The sequence below is a fragment of the Thunnus maccoyii genome, chromosome 21 (assembly GCF_910596095.1).
Source record: "Thunnus maccoyii chromosome 21, fThuMac1.1, whole genome shotgun sequence".
NCBI classification, from domain to species: domain Eukaryota; kingdom Metazoa; phylum Chordata; class Actinopteri; order Scombriformes; family Scombridae; genus Thunnus; species Thunnus maccoyii.
Genome location: NC_056553.1, coordinates 4,096,663 through 4,116,290, shown reverse-complemented (window position 1 = coordinate 4,116,290; position 19,628 = coordinate 4,096,663). Strand labels below are relative to the sequence as shown.

The window sequence follows — 19,628 nt, the reverse complement described above, 5'->3', positions numbered from 1 at the left end:
AGTCCTAACGAGAGATGTAAAATAATATTGATTATAGCTGCTTTAAAGTCATACAAGTTTTTGTTTTTCAATAATTTCGCCAACCAGTTTGGTGCTTATTAACTCTTCATTGTGTCTGTTTTGTGTCTCCATGGTAACTATTGTTGCTAATGCTAACTCCCCTGTTCTTCTTCTGGGCTTTCTAAACAAACAACTCCTGTGACCCCGAGGATTTTCCCAGGAAAGACAAAGCATTCATGAGCCGGTCAGAGGCTGAATGGATTTAGTTTTACATCAGTGTCTTGAAACTGTCTGATAAACAGGTAGAATTACACCGTCAAAGGTTTTTACTTGTTATGTGAAAAAGACTTTGAAACTTAGTAAAGCGGACTCTTTAGATCAGTGACAGCAGTAGAGACGGGAGGATGGACAGACGGAGGTCAGTGTGGAGGGCCGGCCGTGGAGAAGCTCATTACAATCCCTGAGGGGGAGGTTTTTGTTGCCTAGGCAACCCCCGATGCCTCCCCCCACCCCCCCCTTCACAACCACCACCACCACTTGTCAATCACAGCACCCCAGGGTCCTCACAACAGGGTTAATATGAGCTAATACCTCCTCGTTTGCCCTCATTAAATGCTGCTAAACCGCCTCACACCAGTTCGCTAATTATTGATTCTTATTTGATTGCTACAGAGGCGTTTAACCCGCCAAAACCAAACCAAATCAGATCCAACTGTGAAAGACAGTAAGAGTAAGAGTGAATGTTATTCTCCTTGAAACATGTGGACATAATTAACAGATGTTTTTGCGTAGTATTTTAGTCATTTGATCTGTGAAATGTCTGAAAATGGTGAAAAACGTCGATCACTGTATCCCAAAGACCAAGGTGACGTCCTCAAATGTCTTGTTTTGTCCCAACCGACAGTCCAAAAGATATTCAGTTTACTGTCATAGAGGACTAAAGAAACCACATTTGGGAAGCTGGAGTCACAGAATTTGGACATTTTTTCCTTAGAAAATGCCTCAAAACAATGAATCAATTAAAATATTTGGTGACTAATTAATGAATCGACTAATCGTTGCAGCTCTACTCTCAATACTTTCTGACTGTCCTGCTAAAGATGTAAATCAGCTCACAAATATGTAGTTTCCTTGATCTAAAAAAGAAAAAGCAAATGTTACTCAAACTGGAGGTGCATTTATTTGGGACTATTTTCAGTGGCGGATGAATCCACATTCGGTGCTCTAGTGAGTATTTCTGGCAGCAGGACATGTGTGTGTGTGTGTGTGTGTGTGTGTGTGTGTGATGTGACTCACTGATGTATTTTTAATAGTTTTTGAACAACAGTGAAGGTTTGTGTCACGGAGGAATAAAGATATTATCACAGACTATATGTGTTAATAGATCAATTCACTGTTGGTTTTAGTGTTTTAGAGGAAAAATACAGAAGTAGAGCTGCAACGATCAGTTGATGAATCTATTAGTTTATCGCCAGGAATGAATTGGCAACTTTTTTGACAACTGATTAATCATTGAAGTCATTTTTTTTAAGCAAAAATGCCAAAAAATGATCCAATTTCCAGCTTCTCCAGGTTCAGGATTTGCTGCTTTTCTCCGTTTTAAATCATTGTAGAGTGAAATATATTTGAGGTTTTGACTGATGGTCGAACAAAACAACACATTTGATGACATCACCTGGGAGGTATGGAAAATATGATGGATATTTTTCAATATTTTATGATAGAAAAAAATGATCCATTGAAATTAAAACTACAGAATATCACCACTGCAAACTACCTTCTTCACTTTCCATCTTAAGTAAAAACATCTGTCTACAGGGCGAGAAAGTTGCTCCTTTCTTCCCAACAACAATCAGCTTGTTTCCAAAAAAAAGAAAAGAAAATGTGAGTCACGTGTTGTTTTGTTGTTGCTTGTAAGCTGCTCTGTTTCAAGCTGTTGTTGTTGTTCCGTTTGAAATAAATGAAATTATCACACCTGACCGAGGACAGTTACTCAATCTGCCAAAAGATGAACTCAGCTGTTTGCATACAAATTGTTTTTTTTTTTGTTTGTTTGTTTTGTTTGTTTTTGGGTTTTTTTGGCTGGAGGGCACAGATGCGGTTGTGCATCTATGCATACAAACAAATTACAGCAGCGAACAAACATGGACAAGTTTTTCAAAAGTGGAATCGCAGCGCAGATCCGGTTTCAGAAAGAAAAAAACCTCTTTTGGTCGAACGACGTGTTCCTGAGGAAGTCTACAAATCAAGATCCCAAATCTCCACTCCACAAAATAGTGTTGCAAACGCACGACTGGTCGCACAAAAAAAAAAAAAAAACACACAGTGTAGAAGAAGGAAGCAGGTCTGAAGAGGGAGAGTTTTACTGAGAGACTGAATGACATGTGGCCGAAAAACAGAGAGAAGGAGGAAAAGAATGAGTGTCGGATATCCATGTGTTCATGAATCAGAAACAAACTACTCAGACAGACGGATGGATGGACAGATGAACAGACAGACAGATAGATAGATAGATAGATAGATAGATAGATAGATAGATAGATAGATCAGATCTTTAAAAACAGAGAGTCAGAGAGAGAAGGGTATGTGTTTCACAATCTGACCATGGAGAACGGCCAGAACATCTGGGTCCAATCTGCTCATCTGTGCTGCTGCTGTGTGTGTGTGTGTGTGTGTGTGTGTGTGTGTGTGTTTTATATCAGAGTGAGGAGGCCTTTTCTCAGATCAACCGCAACATAACAACATTCCTGCTTCTTCTTCTTCTTCTTTCTCTCTCTCTCTTTCTCTCTCTCTCTCTCTCACACACACACACACATACGCATGGTCCATGGGGAGACGCCATCTTCCGCTCGCAGCGCAGTCGAGCAGGGAGGGAGTTGCCTAGCAACGGTTCTCCTGGAGAAGGCCTGAGACGGCCATCTTGGATTTGGAGCGTCAGATGTGAGAAGTGGGCTAATGATACCTGCCAGGGGTGAGTGCATATGTTTGTGTCTGTGATGCGTGTGTGTGTGTGTGTGTGTTTGTGTGTCATACCGTGTGTCTGTATTGGCAGCCTAATTACTTTCCTCCTTCCTCTCGCTCTCCCTCTCCTCGCCGCTCTCTGACACTCGGCTGTTTTAATGGCACACAGCTGAGAGAGAATCGATAGTGGGCCGACTGCAGATTGGAGTTTTTTTCCGCCCGCTGTGATCGTGTAGCCCGAAAGGTCTGAGCTTTCAACACCGCTAAAAACTCTCCCCAAAACTCATTTTGGCAGGTTCACCTCAAACCCGTGAGGTCGTGTGAAGTAAACATATCATACCTGATGTTTTCTGACTCAGCTCGTGTTTCTCTCGCAGGACATTATCTCCATCTTTGGATGTTTTTCCACCATGCAAAAAAAAAATGACCCAGAATGTGACTAAAAGCTGCATCTTCTGATTATTTCCACCTGCTTTGCTTGTTTGTTCCATCAGAAAAACAACCATCATGATTTCTCAGAGCCCAAGGTGCCGCTTCAGTCCGACCGACAGTCAAAAACTGAAAGACATCATAAAAAAACCTGCAAATATTCACATTTGAGAAGCTGGACGCAGACATTTTTTTGGCATTTTGGCTTAAAATGACGATTACTTGAGGTTCGTTTCACGTCTGTCAACTTATCAATTAATCAACTAATCCTTTCCTTTCTACTGAATCTTATCAATCGATGATCAGGGCAGCATGAGAGTGTTGAACTCAACTGTGTCGATCAAAACTAACTCAAGTACTTCAAACTGGCGACATAAAATTTGCTGTTTTTGGAAGAAAAAAAACTGTGAATATATATTAATATTTCTCAAAATACTTTGAGAAAAGTGTTATTTTGGTATCGTATCATTTTAAAACGATACCCAACTCTGTCTGTGATGTTTGATGCATTCTGGGAGTTATTCTGTGATCCAATGTTTTCATTTTTTTTACCAGATTCTTCCTTAAATCTTCCTCTTCAATCACTTCCTACATTTCCCAGAATGCTCTGTACTCTTACCATTTCAAACATATGTGGTAACTCCTGTGATATTAAAACATGACATTTACTGTGGACAGTTATGATTTCCAAAACATTTTCTGCTTCAAACACGTCGAGCTGCGTGTTGAACGTCGGTATTTGTTTGCTATCGACCAATATAAGTACTGAAAGTTGTCACTGAATTTCTTGTCAGATTTGGAATCTTGTTTACTTTGATCACAAAATTTGAGGAGTTTGGCTTCTTTGTTAAATGAAAAAAAAAGGTTTGGAGGAAGCAGTATAGTTATATATTCCAGAGTAAGGTACTGAACATTTATGTTGGTGTCAGCATCAAGATTCAGGCATCATATCAGCTCATTAGTCAATGAATAAATGTCAAACATTAGCAGCTTTTAGCCTCTCAAATGTGACAATTAAGTGTTTTTCTTTGTCATAAATGATAGTAAACTGAGTATCTTTGAGTTTTAGACTGTTGGTCAGACAGAATAAGACATCTGAAGAAGTCGCCTTCAAAAAGACATACCGTTAGCTGCAGCCTTAAGTGCTCATATCAAACAATTTCATATCATGTGAAGCTGTAGAGATGCGTGTGCTGCGTGTCTGACCAGTTGTCAGGAGGAAGACGAGTAAATCATCAGACAACTCCACTGAAATACCTGCACATACCGTCACAGACAGTTGATTCTGTAACACTTTTGAAGCATTTTCATGATGTATTTTTACTACAAAGAGAAAAGAGATGAATGTCAACCCCCCCACCCCCCCCTTTTTACCATCCCCCATCATCCTCTCTGCTTCTCCATCTTTTCATCTCACACCGTTTGTCTCTGCTGTCGTTTTCCTCAACATTCTGCTTTTATTTCATCTCTCTCTCTCTCTCTCTTTTCTTATCACATCATCATAAACAGCCCAGTCCACCCACAAAGCCACCATGGTAACCAAATCTACCTCCAGCAGACACACACACACACACACACACACACACACACACACAGAGGACTGAAGCATGCGTCATGCGTTGGGACCTTGGGCTGTCACACTCACATGCAGGGACCCGTGTGGACTGCGGAGCGTCCACTGCTGGCTGTACGACGCATGTGTCCACTATAGAGCCAGAGGGCCACACACACACACACACACACACACACACACACACACACAAACACAACGGCAGCGGCAGCAGCCTTGTGTCACGTCCACAACGTCACAGAAACAGAGAAGCAGGGCATCCTGGTGAATCAGTGGGTTAAGATGCCGTTAATGTAAATACAGCACGACGTCCTGGGACATTTACAACTATTGATTATTGAATTATGAATCTATCACTTACTTTTCCAATTCATTTATTAGTAATTTGCTCTTCAAAATGAAAAAAAACCCTCTTTAAAGGATATGTCTAGTGATATTTTTCTCATGTTTGGATCCAAACCAACAATGAATTGATCTACTAACAAGTATCGTGTGTGTATCTTAAGTTTGATACATCTTATTGATCCGTTATTGTCCAAAAACTATTAAAAACACATCAGTGAGTCACAGCGCTGCTTTGGGTGACATGTTCCTTCATCATGAAGAGTTTGGTCATGTTAGCTTGTTTAGAAACGGCTCTAAAGACTAATAACAGCATCATGTTTTCAGTCTCTGGAGAGTAGTTCTGTGTAAGATTGACGCCACTGAGCGTGTGCATGAAACGATTAATTGATCAATTATCTAAATAGCTACAGATTAATTTTTTTTTGACAACTGCAGCTCTACTTGTGAGACGTTCGTTGACATAATTGATTAAATCGCAGCCCCACAAGCAACTCTGTGCTTAGTGAAGCTGTTTTCACCTGAAAAATGACACTAATAGTTCAACAGTCATCAATTAGACTCTAATTTTTTGGTGATTCAGCACCGGTGATGCTTATCTCTTCACTTTGGTCTCATTAAAAAGGTTAAACTGTCAAATTTAAACAGACAGAAACACACACAAAGGAGGAAAAACTGCTCAGAGCTTCTTTAGAATCACTTTGCTTCACTTCATTTTTCATGTCGTCGATTACAAAAAGTTTTATCAAGAAGTGTTTTCACTGCCCTGTAGAACAACATGGGGGCAGTTTGGCTCATTTATCAAGAAAAACTGCCAGAAATTTACTTGCTCGAGCTTCTCTAATGTGAGGATTTGCTGCTTATTTCTGTTTTGTATCATCGTAAACTGAATATCTTTGGTGTTTGGATCGTTGCCCGGACAGAACAAGCTATCTGAAGACATCACCTGGGAACTTGTGATGCATTTTTATCACTTTTAAAGACTAAAAGACTGGCAGGAAAACAAATTACCATATAAATCGATAATGTAAATATAGCAATAATACATTTTTCTATGTTTTAGTTCCTTTGGGGTAGAGGTGGGGCGTCTGTGGGTGGTTAAAGTAATAATCTCAAACATTTTTATTTAAATAAACGTCTGTTGAGTCACTATCTATCACTGAATGATGTAACACATTGGTGACTGAGCCTTTGGCCCACTGAGGAAAGCCTTTGCATTTGCAGTATTATGCGTATTAAGAACTTGGTGTCTGTGGTGACATTCCCGCCATGCATTCAAAATCACAAGCACGCAGTTAGTGACGTGTTTTCCGTCTCACCCAGTGGTGGTCAATCCACCAGAGGGGGTAGGCGGAGCTAACTCAACAGCGTTTTTTTTCTGGTCTCTGCTGGCGTGACGTCACACAGGCGACACCTGCAATTACCGCTTATCGCCATAGGTGCCGCCAAAGAGATCGAACCTGAATCTTTGAGATTGTTACTTTAAGACACAACATATAACATTAAAGTTGTCAGTTTCCTTTATTGCAAAACAAAAGGACAAATCATTTTTAAAAAGTTTAGAGTCGGTGTTCTGCTGGATCAGGACTTGAAGTAGAATAAAAACAGCCTCCAAACATCATCTGGAGAAGCAGGAAGTGGTGCTTTGTGTCATGATGATGACAGTAAACGTGTGTGCTCACGACAACCTGCCAGAGTTGTAGAAGACGAAGTTGTGAGATCACAAGATGTCACAAAGCCAGGAGAGAAGAAGAGTCTGTGGAGTCGAGGAGTTCAGGGTTCAGGTCAGTCACCTGTTCATGACAATAAATACACTATTTATTTATTTTATCTTACAAATTCTTGGCTTTCTCTTTAGAGCACCAATGTTTTCCTGTTAGATCTCTACTCTGATTGGATATCTGACTCCCTCTACACTGTGACAACCTCACTTTATTGTTTTGTATTGATTATAAAAGAGAGAAGAAGTAAATCAGTGATGCTACAATTCCAGGGTTTGCCAACTGAAGTCAGTGAAGGTAACATGATATTTACAATCAGGGAAAAAATAGATTTTCTTACATATTATTTTGTGTTTTTTGAACAGAGTGAAGAATGAGACAAACTGAAAATCTAAAATTATCAATATTAGAAATCTGCTCCTTAAAAAACTACAAAAACCATCATCATAGCTGACTGACAGAGAATGAATTGAAAGCTATTTTGATCAATTTGATTGTTTTGAGACATTTTTTAAGAAAAAAAAATGCCCAAATTCTCTGGTTTCAGCTTCTTAAATGTGAATATTATCTAGTTTATTTAGTCTTCTACGACAGTAAACTGAATATCTTTGAGTTGTGGACTGTTAGTGAGGACAAAAAAAGACATCTCAGGTTGCATCTTGGGCTTTGGGAAACAGTGATCAACATTTTTTACCAACTTCTGACATTTTGTAGAGCAAACAACTAATCAATTAATTCAAAAAATAATCAACAGATTAATCGATAATAAAAATAATTGTTAGTTGCAGCTCTAAATGTGTAAAATGTGTTTCGGTAGATGAAGTCTTGTAGTTGTTCAGGAGTTCTTATGATAGTTATGAACATTTTGAGCGATTTGTATAAATTTAGTTCTGTCTTGTTCATGTAAAACCCTGATATTGATTTTCTGTGATCTTCAGTCAATCAACCTTTGATTCATGTTTTCTGTCAGCAGTCAAATTACACAACACACCCACACATCCAGCCCACAGTTCTGCTCTGTTCTGTCTGATGAGGCTCAACAGGCGTTTGATGGAGACGGACGTCATTTCAAACTGGCTGCACAACAAACGCCTGACAACTGCTGCATTCTGAAGACACGCCGACGCATCGCTCGCCGAGCTGTCACTGCCTGTACTTCCGATTTTAAACCGTCAAACACATGGCTTTTGTTCTGCAAACTTCTATCAAATTTAGCTCACAATAATTGATTATTGAGTGCGTATCAAACCTCAATACTTTACTGGTACTGACCGAAATGTGCAGTATAGAAAGTACCAAAAAGATGTCATCAAATGTCTGATCATATTCAACGTCTTGTTTACTTTTTTGATCAGACATGAATTTGAATTTTGCCAATTGTAGACTTGTATTTTATTTAGGAATAATACAAACCAAACCACAACCGTAACCAGCCCTGTTGACTGAAGCAAAACCTCCATGCAGTAGCATCAAGAGGCGGCAAAGTTACTGATTATCTAAACCGCTGTGCAAAACTGATTGATTGGTCCAATTTCTTCTCAATCGATTCTTGCTGAATAGTTTCTGAACTAAAATCTCAGATCTTGCATGAACAGAATTTTTTTGGCCACTAGTTTTCAGCAGAAACAAGTAGTGAACACAACACTGACTCATCATCAGCTTTTAAGCAAATATGTTTAACTTGTTAGCAAACAGTTGCTTTATTTCCACATCCAGCTGTTACGGAGCAACATTATCATTCATGTGGAGTCGTGTTTCTGTCCAGCTGGTGAATGTGAGTCCAATATTCACTCTCTTTTAGCTCTGTTTTTACTCTCTACCAACTCCTGAGGGAAATATCTGGCTCTTTAGCTGCTAAATGCTCCACTATGTTCACCAGCTAGTCTACAGCTAACTGTGTCTGTTTGGTGCTGAGCAGGTAGTGTACAGCAGCTTTTTACAGCTTTTTCTCTGAAAACGACGCTATGAGAGCACTGAGAGTGAACCAGAACAGTAAAGTTGCAGCCGGACAGATAAACAACGAGCTGAAACTCACTATAAAGCTCCGTAAAGCTGAGAGGAGCTGCAGAGTCTCTGATAATTCTCTGTAGGTTCATCACTACGAGCCAAACACATCACACACTGACAGATCAGACATTGTTACTATGAAAAATATTGATTATAGTCGCTTTAAAGCTTCAAAAGTTTTATAATCCACAGTTGTTAAATTCAAAATTTTTATCTATATAAATAAATCTTGTGATCCACTGAGCATCACCTATAAGAACCAGTAGAGAACCAGCGTTTCACATACATTCATTTGTGGCGGCCCACCACAACATCAGCATTGCCCACCACATACTGATTTTCTATTTTTGGAGCTGCGTGACCCGCTCTCCCGCTCTCATCCTCTCACAAAGAAATGACAACAGACCCATCTGTGAATAGCATGATATTACAGACTCCGGTGCAGTAGGTGGTGGCGTGCATCTTTAATGTTGGTTTGTAGTCCGCAGTAAAACCAAAAAAGAAGAAGAGGGGTCTGAAAAGTGAAGCCAATGCGAAAGTGACTTAAATCTGCATTCTCTATAATGGCCAGCAGGGGGCGACTCTACTGGCTGCAAAAAGAAGTCCGATTGTATGGAAGTCTGAGAAAATGACCCTACTTCTCTCTTGATTTATTACCTCAGTAAACTGTTTCCTGATGAGTTTATGGTCTCAATCAATAGTTTCAAGTCTTCTTCAATGCAGCATGATGTCCATTTTGTATATTATGGTCCCATTTAGAGTGAAATAGATGATAAAGCAGGATATGCTTTAGGGCGTGGCTATGTTGTGATTGACAAGTTGCTACCACGGCAACAACGCTGGTTAGGTAAAGTAACCATGGCATAATCCCAGAGTACAGCCGTAGCCGTTGCACATTTTGGTCACCTGAAAAAGTTTTGTGCAGTGTTTGGTTGAACTAAAAGACCCTCTAAGGAGTCGGATGTTCAGTTTTTCCAGTAAGTACATTTTGTTTTAATGGTTTTAAGCCTGTTTTTCTCTAGTGAAAATTAGCATTAGCATTACCACAGTTAAACATAGACTGTAAATGCACTGTGCTAACCAAGCTAGCGGCTAGCGTTCGGGTTAGCTCCAACCCCTGTCCAAATATGGTCACTTCTGGCTCCAAAAATCAAAGATGGTGACGTTCAAAATGCCAAACTTGAGGCTGAAAAGTCAGAAAATAGTGACAAATCAGAATTCCCCAGATTCAAAAGTAAGAGCACAAAATTATTCAATTTTTATGTCACTGACAACGACATAAAACTGTGAAAAGCAGTAAATCCTCACATTCCAGAAACTGAACTCAGCTTTAAGGTTATACTACCGCTAAAACATCTCATTTATAAATCAAGAGACGTTCACCTCGCTGGAAATTTGCCTCCAAAAACACAGCAGCTTTATAATCACTTTGTTTCATTCACTGATCAACTGTAAGTACACAACATAGAATAATTAATCATGGATTATTCATGAACACCCCTTGTAAAGATGGTAATTTTGCAGTGTGATGCACTGCAGATACAGAAAAACAAGCCTACACTGACCCTGAATGCACCGCTTTAGGGCACAGATGCACATTGTTGTTGTTTGTATGCACACACACAAACACAAACACACACACACAGAAACCTTAGCTGCACTGCTAATGGAGAAAATATAGAAACTGCAATATGGCATTTTCCAAAATCCCCAAATCCGCAAGAATCTAGAGGTGAAACACATTTCTCCCTCACTGACTCAAATAAATATTCAATACAAAAAAAGCAAGATTTGATACGATGTGAAATATTTAGCAGAGGAGAAACTGTGCCGTCACTTTTACACCTGAGCAGCACTTTGTTGATTAAATATGCATGTGTGGACATTCCTTCATTTTAAATCAGTTTCTCTTTGTTTGTCCTGGTCAGACAGTTTAATATTTAACACCTTCCGACTGATCCCACGAGGTTTTAGCAAAAAAACCAGTCCACACAAAAATCTCCCAAAGACATCAAACACACCAAAAGACTATTTTACAGCTTCATCATATGAAGACTTTAATGGTTACTTTGGGGTCTGCAGGACATCTCAGCGCTGATGTTTGCTGCCTCTTGCTGTTTCTCAACCCCGTAGAGCAGCTTTGAAGTCGACGCAACCATCCTGTAACAGAAAGCTCGCCGGTTCCCTCCCGTCAACATCCAACAAGTCCATGGACATCTCAGTTTGTCTCGTCTGCTTTCTCTGCTCGCTGCAAGTCACTGTGCATATGAGCGCCAGCTAAATGCTCCCAAACGCTGGAGAACGGCGCCTTAATGCCTAGAGGTCACGGTAATACGGCAGAGATGAACTAAGCGAGGGAGAGGCTTATCTGCTTCAGCTCGGCTGATTGCTGAGTTTATCTAATAAACAGGTGGAGCACCGGCTCGTCTTCTCAAAGACGAAGAATAAAAAGTTTCATCCCGCAGCCATACACATCAAATCTGACAGGAAATTGTTGCCCGAGGTTCGTTTCTCTGCTTCTCAATAACAGTAATGTTGATGTCCTGTAACACTTATTGGAGAGCAATGAAAACTTTCTTAATCCAGCAGAAGACTTGTTTTACTTTCATGCCAGCAGGCGTTTGGTAGAAGGTCTCAATTTTGCTGAACTGTGACGTGTTTTAGCTCTAATGAGTGACGGCACTGCTGCTGAAATAATAAGTCAATTATTAATCACTGGACAACAATTTTGAACATCAGTTAATGTCATTTATAAGGCAAAAACGTGAGACTTTTTCTGATTCTAACTTCCCAAATGTATGAATTTGCTGCTTTTCTGTTGACAGTTTCTGTTCTTAAACTCTTTCTGAGTTTCAGGATATTCTTGAAATTAATGCCAGCATCCTAATCTTCATCTGGCAGGATTTCAAGATGTTTTATTTAATTCAAGAAAAACACCAAAATTGGGGCAATAAAGTTATGATTTTTCAAGCAAAAATGACAAACATTCTCTTATTCCAGCTTCTTAGATGTGAGGACTTGTCGCTTTTCTATGTGTCATATTAGTTTAAATTGAATTAGGACTGTAACTAACAATTATTTTCATGATTGATGTATCTGCGGATTATTTTATCGATTAAAATGTCAGTAAATAGTGATAAATGCCCAATATAATTTCAAAGAGCCTAAGGTGACGTCTCTAAATAGCTTATTTTGTTCAGTGAACAATACAAAACCTAAAGATATTCAGTTTATTGTAACAGAAAACTCAGAAAACCAGCAAACATCCACATCTGAGAAGCTGATGCATTTTTGACATTTGTTGCTGTCAGTTGACTGATCTATTACTTGACTAATTCAACTCTAAATTCAATATCTTTGTTTCCTTTGTAAGACAAAAAAGAAGAGCTGCAACAATTAGTTGACTAATTGATTAATCATTCAATAGCAAATTAACCACCAACTATTTTGATCACTGATTAATCATTATGAGTAACTTTTTAAAGGGGACCGATTACGCTCATTTCCAGGTCTATATTTTTATTCTGAGGCTCCGCTAGAGTAGATTTGTATGATTCACAGTTCAAAAAAAACTCCTTATTTATCTTATACTGGCCCTTTATGCAGCCTCTGTCTGAAACAGGCTGTTTCAGTTCCTGTCTCTTTAAGGCCACTCTGTTCTGATTGGCCAGCTTCATGAAGCCTGCCCAGGAGCAGCCGTATCAGAGTCGTGTTAAGTTACTGCCGATGCAAACCCAACATTTCCTGCTTTACTGCCTCATATTAAAGGGTCTATATGTAAGACTTTTGAAGCAATTTACATGTATTAATCTCTTTTTATTGCCAAAGAGAGAACAGGTTGTAACGTAACTTAAAAAATTACACCTTCCTTGACTTTCTCGGTTGTCTATAACAGCCTATGGACTGATTTCTATGTGAAGGCCCCGGGCTGGATTTTCCAAAACGTTTTTGCGCCCTCCCAAGTGCTTTGCCTCTCTCCCACTAACGTCAACAAACGGCCGGCATAACGATACAACAACACAACAAGAACGGAGTGAGAGATGCTTTGCTGAAACATGGTGCAAAACACAACATTAGAAACCTTCTATGTTATTATGAGAGGTGTAAGCGAGGAAAAAGACAGCACCTGCAATAGACTCGAACACAAGCAACAGGATGTTGACTGCAACAGCCACCGGTGTCACTAATGAGAAGGAACTTCTGATTCTTACAAATAGAACCTTCAAAATCTCTTAAATGACAAAATAATGGGAGACTTTTATTGTGAAGAACTTACAGGAAATGAAACGTGTTCCTCACCGAATTGGCGGAGCTTCATTAGCGGCGCTAAAAACCGGGTGACACAACAACATATGGAGATATTTGGAGCTCTTTGTTCAGCGGATCAGTAAGAGATTATGTAGGGAGGACTAGTACAAGCAGAAAAAGCCACAGCGATGATGATGTTTGATGAAGAGCTGCAGACGACCAGCACACCTCCAACAGGTAATGGAGTCATGGCTAGGCGTGACTACCCGCAAAACAATGGAAAAACACCATGATGTTAGCATAGCGGAGCAGATGACCATATAAAGAAATCCACCACCTCACTTTTACATATGTTTACCTCATTATTTGACACTTTGGCCACATTTAATATGAACATTGTAACATTACATATATATGATTTAAAAAATAAGGAAAAGTATAACAGGTCCCCTTTAAAGTAAAAAATACTAAACTTCTCTGGTTCCAACTTCTTAAAATATAAATATTTTCTGGTTTCTTTAGTCTTTTATGATGGTGAATTGAATATCTTTGGGTTATGAACTGTTGGTCAGGACAAAACAAGACATCTTAGGTTGCATCTTGGGCTTTTGGAAACAGCAGTCGACATTTTTCAACATTCTGACATTTTAAAGATTAGACGACTGATAGAAATAACAGCCCTTTGAAAAAAGCAACCTGGAGACATCAACCTGAGCTCTGGAAGCTTCTGATGGGCATCTTTCACTGTTTTCAGATTTTTTTTGAGTATACGATGAATCATTTATTTTTTTAAAGCTCTATACAAATGAAAAGGCAAGTTAAAAACTGAAAATAAGAGACTGTTTTTCTTTCCCTCCCGATTTTAAGCCTCTTTGAAAATATGCCATCCATTTACACGGACTCATTTGCAACCGGCCGTGACCGCACACACCATCAACACACAAACCAGTAGCCGACACCTTCTCAGCCTCTGTTTTGGTGATCGCCAGTGACAGACACACACACTGACACGTCCATCACACTATCAGGAGGCCCGTCAGGCTTCTTCTCACTGTGATCCACCAATAACCCTGTCAGTCCCACACACACACACACACACACACACACACACACACACACCTGAATGTTTGGAGTATTTCATGCGGGTTTGACGTTCGGCCATGACGTTTCCACTTCCTCCCACCGTTTCCATCATTAATAACATCTGCCAGCAGCAGGTTCTGCTCTGATAAACACTCTCGGCAGGATTAGGAGCTCCTATCGGCCTGCAGCTGCCTCGGTGTGTGTGTGTGTGTGTCTATGTGTGTGTGTGTCACTGCAGTGAGAGAAAATAAAAGCTTTTATGAATGATGAGGCTGATCAGAAGGAAACGGGACAGTTTGATGTATAGAGGTTTGACTAGTTTCAGGGATTTCAAAGGCTGGGGCTGATGTTTTTGGATTAAAGCTGCGGATTCTTGATTGACTGTGCGCCTGAACGTATAAATTTGACCCTTTTCATGTTAAATTATGCAGCATTTGCCCCAGAATTTACACCCCGAAACCCGGCATCTATTCTACAGACACCGTGGTGTTATTTTCAGCCGCACATCACCGCAGGAGAGGCTGGTTTACACTGCAGGTTTTTGCAGACCTGACAAAAGTGACAGACGGGTAAAAAAAAACTGAATCTCCGTCACCTTCAGCCGCCCAGTATTTCATTTTTACTGCAAAGCAAAAGCAACACACAATTAACTCCAGTCTGAGTGTGACAAACCGCAGTTAACACAAATCTGTATGTGACTCACACACACACACGCGCACACACACACGTTTATCCACAGGAAAATGCACATTTCAGGCAACAAGGTGGCTCACATCCAGCATGTATCTAGGCTTCCTCTCTCACAATGTAGGCCTTCCCGAGCCGGTATGAATAAAATATGCCATCCCCATTATATAAGGGAGAAATACCCTGTTCCTATCCGAGATGGGATGTATTGCAATAACGGCAGGGTGGATTGCTGTGATTGAGATTCAATGGCCCACAGAGAGAAATAGAGAAAGAGAGAGAGTGTTTGTTGTATCTGTGTATGGAAAGAGAGGAAGGGGAGGTGGAGGTGGGGGGTGGGGTTGGAGGGGTGTGTGTGTGAGGAGAGGGGTGGGGGGTGGGGGGGGGGGTGAAAAATATTCCCAAGCATCCCTCCTCATCCTCAGCTGCTCTGCAGGCCCAAAAAACACAGAAGCAGGAGGCTGAGATCACGGGCATCAAACGCCAAACTGTCCCTGTGTGCTGCTCTGTCACGCAGCGTTGCATCGCAATGCTATTATTAAACCCGACCACACACACACACACACAAACACACACACATAAACACATGCATGCATGCAGGTAGGCTCCCCCCCCGATTATGTCAACATCTCAAGGTCAAACAACGGGCTGCTTTTCGGACCCAAAACGGGCGAACGTGCCGGTTGGGTGTTGTTTTTTTTGACTGCACCGCCGCTGAGACAAAGAGCAGCGGCCGAATCCCGCAGTGTGTTCCCGCTCTGCCCTCATCCTCTCCCGGCTACAGAGAGCTGGCCAGGCCGGTCCCTGGCTGACAAACATCTGGATGGGAGGAGCGGGAGGGGACGAGAGGAGGAGGAGGAGGAGAAGGAGGAGGAGGAGGAGGGGGTCGCAGGAATGAACGGTTAGATTCCGTTAGTAGGTAGGCTCCCGGTGTGGACGGTGATGATGATGATGATGATGATGATGATGGTGGCGGTGGTGATGAGATAACGGGATAACGAGGGGAAAGAGGAGGAGGAGGAGGAGGAGAGGGAGGGAGGAGGGGGGGAAGAGGCTTTTTTTCGCACCCGTTTTATTAATTTCTTACCCTCTGACAGCTCCAGCTCCAGCTCCGCCAGCCGGGCTCGGATCTCCAACGGTATCGGCGACGCCTCACGGTCCGCCATTCGGCTTGTACCGTAGAAAACACCTCCCCGGTTTAACTACCGCCGCCGCCGCCGCTGCTGCTCCTGCTGCTGCCTCCTCCTCCTCCTCCTCCTCTCGGAAAAGGGAGAGCTTCTCCTCGGCGGCCCCTCCTCGGCGAAGACTACGAGGCGTCGAGGGAGAACAAAGAGGATAAATCTGGGTCTCGTCTTTTAACGGGGGCCCGCCATGGCGCCCGGCTCCTCGAAATCGGTAAAGACCCGGCGGTTTGCTCGGTCGGCTCTCTACGCTGCCGTTGCGGTGGTTGTGTCGGGCGGTAGTGATGATGATGATGAGGCTCGCGCAGACCCCGAGTCAGCGCCGTTTGCAGCTTCTTGCCGCTGGGGTCACGTGACTGTACGGAGGAGGGCGGGAGGAGGCGGTGCCGCTCATCACCGGCAGGGGGCGCAGCGAGCAACCACACCTACAGTTACCGCATTAACTACACCTGAGTCAACTGTTTATACGTTTAATTACAGTTTTAATTAGAATTTAACTTATTTTAATGTGCTGCACAGTCTGTTCTCTACTTACTGTTTACCTTTTTATATTGATGTAATTTTATTTAGATTTTTGGGTAGTTTTCGCCATTTTTATAATTTTATTCCCTTGCTTGCTCAAATCTCTGAGTACCTGTTGTCTCTTCTGTATCACCTAAGGAAAGGATGGGTTCACAATTTTTCAAATCTGTTTTAAAACAACAGTCAGGTGTCTAAATGAGCATTAAAACATGTTTTTCTTGCTGTAATCATTCCTCCTGTTCATACTGACCATTAGAAGATCCTTTCATAATGCACTTACAATGGAAGTGATGGAGGACAAAATCCACAGTCCTCCTTCTGTGCAAAAATGTATTTAAAAGTTTATCTGAAGCTAATATGAAGCAGTGTTTTTAGTGTCAAAGTTCCTCTTTTTGTTACTATACTTCCACTGCAGCTCAACAGGGAAACACAAAGAGGGAATTTGATGCTAAAAAGACTGTAAATGTGTCAGATATCCACTTGATATGACTAACTCAGACTGCTGAAGACTCATATAAGCTTCACATCAACTTTTAAATGCATTTTTTGCACAAAACTGTGGATTTTGGCCTCCATCACTTACAATGAAAGCACATTTGAAGGGGATCTTTTAATAGCCAGTATGAACAGGAGGAATGATTACAGCAGGGAAAACCTCTTTCACTGTTCATATGGACACCTGACTGCTGGTTTAAGACACACTTTTTAAGACACAAAAATTGTGAAACTGTCATTATTATATTTTCATTTAAATAATATATAGGTCTAATAGGGATTACTCATTCAGTATATCACATACAGTATTTATGAATGTTTTAATAAACTCTTTTTTTGTTTTGTGTAATATGATTTTAAAATAGACCTTGGTGGCTTTGAAAAATGTATTTAAAAAATGTTCCCAAAAATGTTTTTCTTACACTCCAACTACACCTGTAGCACCTTTACTCCATCTGAAACTTCATCTCATTGTAGGGATTAAAACTCATGTCAATGCTTACACTTCAGTTTGAACTGTAGCTGTGATGGAAAAGCAAATTATTCACATTTTAAAACATTTTAACTTAATTAATTAATTTTTTTTACATAGTTTCAGAAGCTCCGTATATGTCAAGACAATTAAACTGCTTCAAACGTTCCAACTGCAAATTCTCAGCTGTGAGATCATCTACATTTTCTTCAGATAATTTAGCCTTTTCTAGTCTTTGATGAACATTTTTCATTTTAATCGTATATATGCTGCATTATTAATGCTGTATATTTATATACAGCATGTGCCGGTGAACTGTTTTGTGTTTTGTGACTATTTTTAAAAGCTGTTTAAAATAGGTGACACGTTTCTAGCTTTTCAAAATAAATATGTTAAATATGTTTTAATCATTATTTTATTAATTATTTATGATTTTCCAGACCACAAACTCACCAGTAACTTCTAATTGAGCTTAAACACAGCCAACAACATGTAAAAATATATATAAATAAATCTCACTGGAGATGTTCTACAAATAAAAATTGCTCACAAATTTCACTTTCCTACAGTTAACACGACTCATTGTTTATTCAACATCTGCATGTGGAACCTGAAATGCCTGATGTGATTAAAATTAAAAGTCAGACTGTGTTTAATTGAGTCCAGTATGACAAGCCTAATGTGACAGTGACACAAACTGTTACGTGTGCACCACTTTGTTCTTGTAATACTCCGTATTTCATTAGTAGTCTTCATCGCATTCATTAGGCCTATTGCCTACCAGGAATCAAATCTTCTTCATTCTAAACAAGTGGTGGGATCACATAATGGAGTTTATGAGCGCTGTGATGTGACACATGTGCCATCTGTTGGCTGTAAGAAGGAACCACAACCAGCAGCATGGACGTCATCTGTTATTTACTGAATGTATGATGCTTTTTCTATGTGAGAGGACGTTCAGTGCTTTGTGATGATCATGATGAAGAAGCATCCATGTGATGTTGGAAGAAGTATTCAGATCCTTTACTTAAGTAAAAGTACTAATACAGCACTGTAAAAATACTCCATTACAAGTAAAAGTCCTGCATGAAAAATCCCACTACAGTAAAAGTACATAAGTATTATGAGCTTGATATAGTTAAAGTATTGCAGTAAAAGTACATAAGTATTATGAGCTTGATGTAGTTAAAGTATTGCAGTAAAAGTAGTGGTTTGGTCCCTCTGACTGATATATTATTATATATGACATCATTAGATTATTAATAGTGAAGCATCAGTGTTAGAGCAGCATGTTACTGTTGTAGCTGCTGGAGGTGGAGCTAGTTTACACTACTTTATATACAGTTAGCTAGTTTAGTCCAGTGGTTCCCAACCTAGGGGTCATGGCCCCTCCAAAGGGTCAGCAGATAAATCTGAGGGGTCGTGAGATGATTAATGGGAGAGGAAAGAAGAAAAAACAAAGTTCTGATACACAAATCTGTTTTCAGTTTTTGGACTTTTTCTCTAATCTTTGATTTTTGCTGAAATATTGGATCATTTGAACATTTATTGAAATGAAAGCATGTGAGAAGTTTAGAGGGAAAAATCACTATTTGGTGGAGCTGTTAACAACTCAGACATGTGAAATGTGACCCCGACTACACACTGCTTTTTGTAAGACGTCAAAAGACAAAAAGGTTGGAAACCACTGGTTTCATCTTTAACAATGTGTTGTATTTTAAAAGCTTGTTATATTATCCATTGTGTCAAATCTTCATCTGAAAAGTAACTAAAGCTGTCAAATAAATGTAGTGGAGTAGAAAGTACAATATTTCCCTCTGAAATGAAGTGGAGTGGAAGTATAAAGTAGTATCAAAGTATCAAGTTACTTCCCACCACTGATGTTCAAAACAACATAAACACAAAACATA

General features: G+C 40.2%; 1 protein-coding gene across 3 annotated transcripts in view; it reads right to left on the bottom strand.

The window, feature by feature from the left end:
• Positions 1-16,613, bottom strand: part of LOC121887981 (disco-interacting protein 2 homolog C-like) — a 69,049-nt gene extending 52,436 nt beyond the window's left edge. For all 3 annotated transcript variants that reach the window (XM_042399182.1, XM_042399185.1, XM_042399186.1), the window contains exon 1: positions 16,136-16,613. In XM_042399182.1, the coding sequence (XP_042255116.1) occupies positions 16,136-16,214 (79 nt within the window). In that variant the 5' untranslated portion in view covers positions 16,215-16,613. The remainder of the gene's footprint in view (positions 1-16,135) is intronic.
• Between the last annotated feature and the right edge of the window lie 3,015 nt (positions 16,614-19,628).